The 9,263-nt window shown below is 46.6% G+C and overlaps 1 protein-coding gene across 1 annotated transcript in view; it reads left to right on the forward strand.

The window, feature by feature from the left end:
• The first annotated feature begins 4,960 nt into the window (after positions 1–4,960).
• The window catches only part of LOC135810294 (protein phosphatase 1 regulatory subunit 16A-like), a 7,896-nt gene continuing 3,593 nt past the window's right edge, over positions 4,961–9,263 (forward strand). The window contains exon 1 of the mRNA XM_065323778.1: positions 4,961–5,157. Within this exon, the coding sequence (XP_065179850.1) occupies positions 4,992–5,157 (166 nt within the window). The 5' untranslated portion in view covers positions 4,961–4,991. The remainder of the gene's footprint in view (positions 5,158–9,263) is intronic.

Consider the following 9,263-nt stretch of genomic DNA (forward strand, 5'->3'; position numbering starts at 1 on the left):
AATCATATCAGTTATCATTGTACTAGTATTCACTACCACTACCACTACCACTAGCCAACATACTGTGCTGTGTGTGACTGGCAAGGGGCCTGTCCATACACTCTACTCTTTGTCGCTCTTAGCCTATCCATGCACTCTACTCCAAGCCTGTCCATGCACACTCACTCTTAGCCTGTCCATGCACTCTACTCTATGTCACTCTTAGCCTGTCCATACACACTCACTCTTAGCCTGTCCATCCACTCTACTCCAAGGGCGCGTTTGAATTGTCTTCATCAACTGTTCAAACAAATTTTATAAAGAGATTAGTTGAAGTGTCCCATTCGAACGGTTTCTATCATTTTAGAGTTTTTCAGTGGAATTGTCATGGCGATGATGACGTCGGATCAGATCGACCATCTTCACGTACTACGTGGCGTAGCTATTCCAAACTCTTCGAAACTAATCCATTTTCCCATCAGATGAGTTTCCAGGAGTTTCGAGGAGCTTCGTTTTTCTGAAGAGGCCAATAAGGCCACCTCTTCAGAAAAACGAAACTCCTTGAAAAGTCAAAGAGTGACAATTTTTTTTTTCTCCTCCCCTTCTCCCTTCCTTGCCATGGTTGGCTAACACCCTCTCTCTTTGTATTCGCCGGTGTTCTCACTGTGCTATGAGATGCTGCAATAAATAAATTAAAAAAATAATAAATTGGAACGTGCCCTAAGTCACTCTTGGCCTGTCCATACACTCTACTCTAAGTCACTCTTAGTAGTAGTCTGTTTCAACGTTATCATTTATTTTTATCCTGTGGCTTAGGTCTGCATCTCTCATTGCCCTGGGCGTTCCTGTACGCTTTATGGCTACTGCAATACGTGTAGCAATACATGTAGGTTACAGCAATGCTGCAGTACGTGTAGCAATGGGTTACAGCAATGCTGCAGTACGTGTAGCAATGGGTTACTATGGTTACAGCAATGCTGCAGTACGTGTAGCAATAGGTTACTATGGTTACAGCAATGCTGCAGTACGTGTAGCAATAGGTTACTATGGTTACAGCAATGCTGCAGTACGTGTAGCAATAGGTTACTATGGTTACAGCAATGCTGCAGTACGTGTAGCAATAGGTTACAGCAAGAGTAGATAAACAAAGAGTGTGCAACTCCGGATCTCTCCTGTACAATCTCCTGATACCCACGGCGGAATGTTTTGTTGACGTCACCTTTTTTTCAGAAAAACGCGCTTCTTGCCGCAGAGCAGTGTGAGAGCACGTGCTGGGCACCGACATTGTAATGTTAGCCCGGCCAAGTGCACGAGGCAAAACTTTACAAAAGACTAGCAGCGCTTGGGTGGTCGAAAAGATTACGTCAACAAAAAATTCCGCCGTGGGCCAACCCATCCGTGCGGTTCCGGGAGTTGCACACTCTTGTTTATCTACTGTTGGTTACAGCAATGCTGCAGTACGTGTAGCAATGGGTTACTATGGTTACAGCAATGCATGGCATCATTATTGTCAACTACTTCAAGTAGTACTAGTGCGTTTTTCAAGTTTTTTGCCTGCCCTGTGCCATGGTGATCTGCTCTATCTGTGTGTGTGTGTGTGTGTGTGTGTGTGTGTGTATGTGTGTGTGTGCGGAGATTTGCTTACGAGTATCTGGACCTGGAGTGGTTACAACTAGACAATTGCCCTGATCTAATGGTGCTACATTGTACATGTACATGACAATCATGTACATAACTAACCGTAATCCTAACCTAAATATCTACTCAATAATTATCACCTTCTCTGATGAGCCTTATGAAGGCGAAACAGCTGTCAGGAGGAATGTCAGTATCTACCTGCAACCCTTCCTTGGTTGGTGTGTGTAATGGCTACTGAGGGTAGCAGTGAGTCGGCTGTGAGAGCGCATGGAGGAGAGGAGAGGAAGAGTTCTTTACATTTTATTGGCCGAATAGTACCGTCCACCATTTGAAATAACTAAATATCTACATGTATACAATCAGTGTATTGCTTGGTTTGGAACAAAAATGGAAGAAAGGGTGCACATTGTCAAACTTCCAGGACATGATGCATTTAGTCGATCTGCCTCTGAAGCTGCTACAATATCTCTCACGAGCTCCATCACTTCTTAGCACTATAAGACACGATCACGTCTCCATTGGCTGCTCTCCATAGCAACTTTGATGCAGGGCTGTGGCTGAATAGTGGGTGTATCAAAAATCTTTTCCCTTGCTTATCCATGTAGTGAGAGGTGAAACCATTATTGCTGGTGATCATTTAGATGCTGGAAGCTTACATGTATCTTCGGAAGTGGTATTCCTCCCTGCAGACAAGCTGTCACTGCTTACACTCTGTGAAAAAATATCTTCATCTGAAACAGCTCACGTGAGGCCAGTTCCTGAGAGACGATCTCAGATCGAGATCCCTCCTCCCATTTGCGGAAATCCTAAAACCACATGGTCAGAAGTTATTTTGCCGCTCTACACCCTCTGCTTGCGCTGTCTTCTTCTCCTGAGGTTGCGTGGAGACAAATGGTTGGCCAGAATACTCTTCTATTCTGATAGCATTTGACTGTAGGCCTTGCATTACAATCGTCCTCGACGAACTGTACGTGTTTCACCAGGAAAGTAAGACACGCGCTGCTGAGCACTCAAATCGACTTGGTACTGCGTCCATGAGAAATTCTAATTCTTTTCGAGCCTGCTGAGCTGGCTCGGCAAAGGCAGTTATTTGGAACAAGCTCTTTCTGTTTATAGCCGCTCCTTCATCCAGGTCCAAATTTATCAAAATGGATCAGTGTTTACTTCAGTATCACTAGAGATGCTTTGGCCAGAGCCTATGGCATAACTGGAAACTTCTCTTCGTCTGTTTGACATTCACTTCGCGTACATCTACTCTAGTCTCCTCCATGGTTCTTCATGATTTCTAAAAAAAAACTCCTCGTAAATCATCGTTACGGATTTTGTGTAACACTAACAAGTAACAGCATCAGTTGTAACGTTGGGCATGCTATATCACGTGTACATTTACCTGACTACATTGCTACATAAAGACTTTATGTACGTAGCAATGGCATTACAATGTAGTCAGGTAAATGTAGCATTAGTGCTAAAGCAGTAAAGGTGTTCCATGTCTACAAATCACAAAGTCATGTGTCGGTACAATACATGGCGTTGCACCTCATGGCTTTAGGCTAGCCGATTGTTGCCAAAAACCTGATATTTTCCGACAGTATCCACTATGAAACTCGTTATGATGCTCAAACCTCACATAATGCTCGTCTTGTTCCTTTCTAATGCTCTGATGCTCGGATAGTCTCATAATGCCGAATAAAATGCCGGCATTATCCGCTGGACCCTAGAGATGTCCCCTTAGCTCATTGGACAAGGATGCATGATTGCACAGCTTAGAGACAGCCACTAAGGGGTGACAGACACCTGCAAGACAGCTTGTACCGTTGTGATTGTCGCAGGGACGCCATACTCGACATGATCCTGGGCACAAGTGCTAGTGCTGCAAACATGCAAACTATGCAATCGTTTGTGAATCAGAGCGCTTACAGCAGCACTGTCTGGTATCGAAGAAATGGCGATGAGAGTCACAGTGACAGTGTAGCCTAGTCAAAGTTGTTCCTTTTTTGCATCAAGAAAATTATTATCTATACGGTTCAGCCACCTTGTACAACCGGGCATCGTGTGCCTGCAGGCCTGGTTAAGCTAAGACTCATGTTATCTTAGTAAAACTCTACAAGTCTGTTCGTTCTAGTGCGCATACTCCTTCGCCGCCCCTAGAGTACGATTATACCTGGCTTGTAGGGCTAGGCATATGGTGCATGGAGGAGCGGAGTTGCAACTGATCGCGTTCCAGCACAGGGATTTGTGCAAAGCGGGGTTGCAACTGATCGCGTTCCAGCACAGGGATTTGTGCAAAGCGGGTTACAACTGATCGCGTTCCAGCACAGGGATTTGTGCAGCAAAGCGGGTCGGTGTGCATGTTTGGCCGGCTGTGACTATTTATTTCATAATGCGGACTTTTGTAAATGAATGAAAACTGCATGCACTATAGTACTACTCAATCCAATCCAGTCCCGTCACTCGAGTATGCGCCGGACACAGTCCTAGACCCGCCAACACAGGCCTGCCAAATGCTGCAAAGCAAACTAAGTAATACTTATTATTAGTTAGTTACTTGAGTGATATGACGCGACTGGAGACTTCACTGAGCAGCACTGAACATTCCGTGTATTTGTCATGGTCTCCAATGCCATGGCAGTGAGCTGTGTAGATCAAGGAGTACTAATTTTATGACTCCAAATCTCGCTAGAATCACCCTAGAGACATACAATTATGTACTTCAAGGAAGTGGTACTGTACAAGTCCAATCTGACTCATGAGCACTACACCACGTGATGTGAGTTTTCGCCGTCGCCGGATCTGATCCCTGTCCTTGGATATTATTGTTCCTCCATGGGGCTGTGGACTCAAGTGCAAATAATGCACACTCTCGGACGGTTATGCATGTTGATTCTTGCCATCTTGGTGTCCCGACAGACACAGCGGGATGGACGAACCTTGAATCACGTGCCCCGATGATCGGCGCCTGGATGAGCTTCGCACTGTCTTTATGTCAAGCTGTTCAGATGGTTGTGCTTTGTCAGGTCGCTGCTCTCCTCAGACTCAGAGAGTCTACTCCGTCTAGTCCTACAAGTACAAGTACAAGCCGTCCATGGTCTGCACAAGCCTGTGACAACACCATGTTGTCAAAGACAATCCAATGAACAAACCTATTCAAAATTCAACCAATCAGCAACGTAGCTCCTAGCAACCAACCAGTTGCAGTGTCTAAGCTGAAAGCTTATGCCACGGCAGCGCGACTACTAGGCGCATGCGTGGAATAACGTGCCGCGGAGACGCTGCGCTTGTTCAATCACATACATTAGATGCTGTCGTTCCTCCTCTTTCTCTTTGAGATTTTCTGCAGTACAATAACACCGTGAAAACCTTTGACTGCCAAGATGCCTTCACCTAAATTTCATATGAAGCACCATTCAGAAGATGTTGTTGTGTCCTCTGACGGACGCGACATGACCAGACAACTTCCCTCTCCTACCAGCCGGAAACCAACCAAACCTGCCGCCGCCGCTGCCTCTCAAACTCAGCCTGCAGCAAAATCGCAACGAGGTACGTACGCGCGCGCGCGCTCGTGAGTGCGTGCGACTGAGTGTCTGTGTCACTGTGTGTGTGATGGGTGACATTGAGTGCGTTGAAAAGATCCCTTCTTATCTGAATGGACGTGTGGCTCTTTCTCTCTCCCACAGTCTACTGGATATTGTCTGAACACACACTAGTAGGCATGTGAGATGTGTACGGTAGATATCTATGTCACTTTCATAATTGAGAATTCAAGAGAATGCAGCGACAAAGATATCTACTCTTACAAGTAGTATCCAATAACACGCATTCACGGAGTGTCAGATTCTACCACTCTTTTGGCCATAGAAGCGCTCTGGCATAGGATTCAGTTTAGGCCACCAGAACAGTGTATGCTAAACCAGGTAGACATAGTCGCATTTGTATTTGATTGGTTTGGACCGCGGAGATTTCTGTACTCTTGCACATGGCTATGTTGATCACAGTATGACCGTGTTTGGGGTCAGTAGATCATATCGTGATCTCGACCGGCCGTGCATTGCATAGGCTAGACCACTGTACTGATCACTTACTTGATTCCAAATTTGCACTTTGTTTCTGGTCTGTAGAGTGTTGTGTGGTGTCTCTGGTCTAGTCCCCAGTAGATCTACTCACCAGTGCTATGCGCAGACACAGATGCTACGCAGCAATGACTCTGATGTCTGAGACTTTGTCACAAAAGAGTCCTTGTTGAATGTTGTATTAAAGTAACGTTTATCTATGACAGGGTTTGCTCCCCACACCGGAGCTCGCGCTATTCCGCCGACTTTACTTGACACTTGACTGACTCACGACTGCCATCCAGAGCACACGAGTCAAGTGTCAAGTAAAGTCGGCGGAATAGCGCGAGCTCCGGTGTGGGGAGCAAACCCTTTCTTACAAATCATCGCCGAAGTCGCAACCACTACTTCGTTTTTTATCTATGACGTAACAATTACCAAGTATGTACATGTACGCACGTAGGCTAGGCTCAGTAGGCTGTGTAGCTAGTGCTAGCGAGCACTGCACTAGAATAGAAATAGTCAGTGCCGATTAGTCATCCACAGTAATACATTTTGTATCAAGCAGTCTAGTCTACTGCTGTCTGTAATGTAGATCTACCATATAGTCCGTGAGCCAAAACTCAAAATCACAAGTGCCGTTGCACTCTCGGATGGACAAATCGCCGCTTACAGTGTTGGTCAAGGACATCACAAAGGATACGTTTTCGCTTGTTGGACGTTCCAGAACCGATCCAGAGACCTTCGCGAGGGCTTCTTTTCTCGACCAAATTCCACCGTGAGAACAAATATTTTTACGCGAGTGGTGAGGTGTGCGTCGTATGAGCAAGCGCAAAACACGAGTTCGCGTAGAGTGAGAAAAAATAATTTATTTTTTAGAAGATGACGACGTTGACGACAATATTGACTTGGGATATTGTGATCACTTTATTGAAGTTTATTCCTTTCGTGTACATAATCATTGATGTTGTTTTGACAACAATGGAAGAAGAGGAAGACATTTCTAGTGGCAGCGAGGTGCTGGATGAGGCAGCTGACGGCAACGAAGTGGCAAATGACAGCCCAGCGGAGTAATATTGCTGGAATTTTGTGTCTGTGTCACAGCGCCCAATTTAGTAAAAACGAGAAGCCTGCAGTGAGTAATATCGAGACTACAAGTTGGTGTCGCATCGTCAGCGCTGCTCGAGAGAAGGACGACCATATCTGGGCTTTTCTCTGCCAGCACAAGAGCTCAGGGAGGAGTAAATGGTGTGGCTGGTATCATGGAAAGTGCTACACCAATTGCACCCATGTGATAGCAATTGCAAACCTGGAGAAGACCAGTGCCTCTGATTTTGCTTTGTCTATACTTGCTGACAGTGATGTGCATGTAGTAGTGAACCCAGAGCCACATCCTAAGGCCAGTAAGGGGCCACCTACCAGGAGCTTAGTGGTTGATACGAACAACGAATGCCATACCGGTGAAAGCAGAGCACTGTGTAAACACAACATGGAGAACTGGTCCACCCAGAGTTTCCGGAAGGGAATGTTTTGTTGCAGGCAGCACTGGAGAGGGCAAGACGACAAGTAGCGAGGGCGAAACCAGCGCTGCTGGAGGTCCAAGCCAGAGCACCTTGCTGCTTTGGGGGCAACATACTACTGTATACCATTAGCTGTGTATGTGTGTGTGCGCGCGCGTGCATGTGTGCGCGTGTTTGTGTGTGTGGGCGCGTGGATGTGTGTGTGCGCGCGTGCGCGTGCATGTGTGTGTGCGTGCGCGTGCATATGTGTGTGTGTGTGTGCGAGTGTGCATGTGTGTGCGAGCGTGCATGTGTGTGCGCGTGCATGTGCATGCTAGGCGTTTTCCTTTGTTGGTGACACCACCCCAGGCTACTACTGGTGTTGGGGCACGGTGTTGCCACAGCCACTGCGGCCAGTGCGATCCGTGTTTCAGGTCGTTGGTGGGTTTTAGATTCCGCAATTGTCGACAAGGTGTGCGCCGTGTGTGTGTGTGTGTGTGTGTGTGTGTGTGTGTGAAACCCGACAGCATTGGTGTGATGTTGTCCGAAGAGACATCCATCACTTACATCTTGAAGGACATTGGTTCGACACTGCACAGCAGCGAGGAGAGTGGCGCACAGCATTCAGAATTGCTTCACCACCACAGCCGGCCTCCCGTGATCGGATTCAGTGTAGTATTTGTAACATTTCCTTTTCGAAGAGCAGCCTGCCATGCCACAAGTGTACTCAAGAGCGTCGCAAACCTGTAGCAGACCAGTCTGGCAGCAGCCAATGCACTGTATGTCTTCGCTGGTTTCGCAGTCATGGCAGACTGACATAGTCGGATTCGGCAGCTGGTTCATGTGTGTGTGTGCGCACGCACGCGCGTGCCTGGGAGACTGCATAGTCGCATTCGGCAGCTGGTTCATGTGTGTGTGCGGGCACACACGCGTGCGCATAAGCGTGTTTGTGCGCACGTGCCTGGGAGACTGCATAGTCGCATTCGGCAGCTGGTTCATGTGTGTGTGTGTGCGCACGCGCGCGCGTGTTTGTGTGGATTCGGCAGCTGGTTCATGTGTGTGTGTGCGAGCGTGCATGCCTGGGAGACTGTATAGTTGGATTCGGCAGCTGGTTCGTGTGTGTGCGCGTGCCTGGGAGACTGCATAGTCGGATTATTCAGCTGCTTCAAGTGTGTGTGTGTGTGTGTTTGTGTGCGCGCACGCGTGTGGGTGTGGGTGCGCGCGCATGCATGCATGCATGTATGTATGTGACATCATGTTATATCGGTAGTTATCTGTGGATTACTATGTTCTGCGGTGGACTGCGACAGCACACATTATGTGCCAAGATGTGCACCTGGTGATTTGCAACTGTGTTATGTTGAGTTGAAAATGAGCAATGACAGATAGCTTTTGGTGCTGTATGAGTGTGTTAGGAAATCAATAGCCAATTCCAACCTCTTGCATTGGCCGTCAGGTTGGATAGGATCAGCGCGTGCATTTACAACAGTGGTGACGTACTTCCTATTGTACTACTGTAATGTCACATTAGCTTCAGTGTTCATATAATAATAATACTGGAGTATTCTACGTATTCACTACTATTCAGTAATCGAGTGGTTATTACTTTTGAAATATACTTCACTCACCAATTCATTGCTCGCTATTATCTACAAGTTCCAGTCCAGTATGATGAAGTAAAGAGGCGATTTATCCAGCCAAGTAGAGGAACTTGGGATACGAAATCCAAGAGAAATCATGAGGGTTTTCTCAGTTCGGCCATTCACGAATGTAATTGTTATTCTTCAACGCAAACTGAGTAATATTTGACCTTGAACAGGATGAAAAGAAGTTCATGCTCGGGGCAGTCGTCATTTGCTCCAGAAGGTTACTCACTACAGTCTACAGTCTACTACGCCTATCGGCCTAGGAAGTGGTGAACAAATATGTCGAGAGATATTTAGGACATTCTTGGAAGTCAGTTCTGAACGATTGCATTGTAACTACAAACAGTAGTGACTTTGCTGCATGCAGTTTGCATCCTGATTCATAATTCTCAGCGGCAAAAAAATTCGAATCTAGTTTTGTGCACTAGTTTCCGCGTTATGTGCACTCGTGG

The sequence above is a fragment of the Sycon ciliatum genome, chromosome 2 (genome assembly GCF_964019385.1).
Source record: "Sycon ciliatum chromosome 2, ocSycCili1.1, whole genome shotgun sequence".
NCBI classification, from domain to species: Eukaryota; Metazoa; Porifera; class Calcarea; order Leucosolenida; family Sycettidae; genus Sycon; species Sycon ciliatum.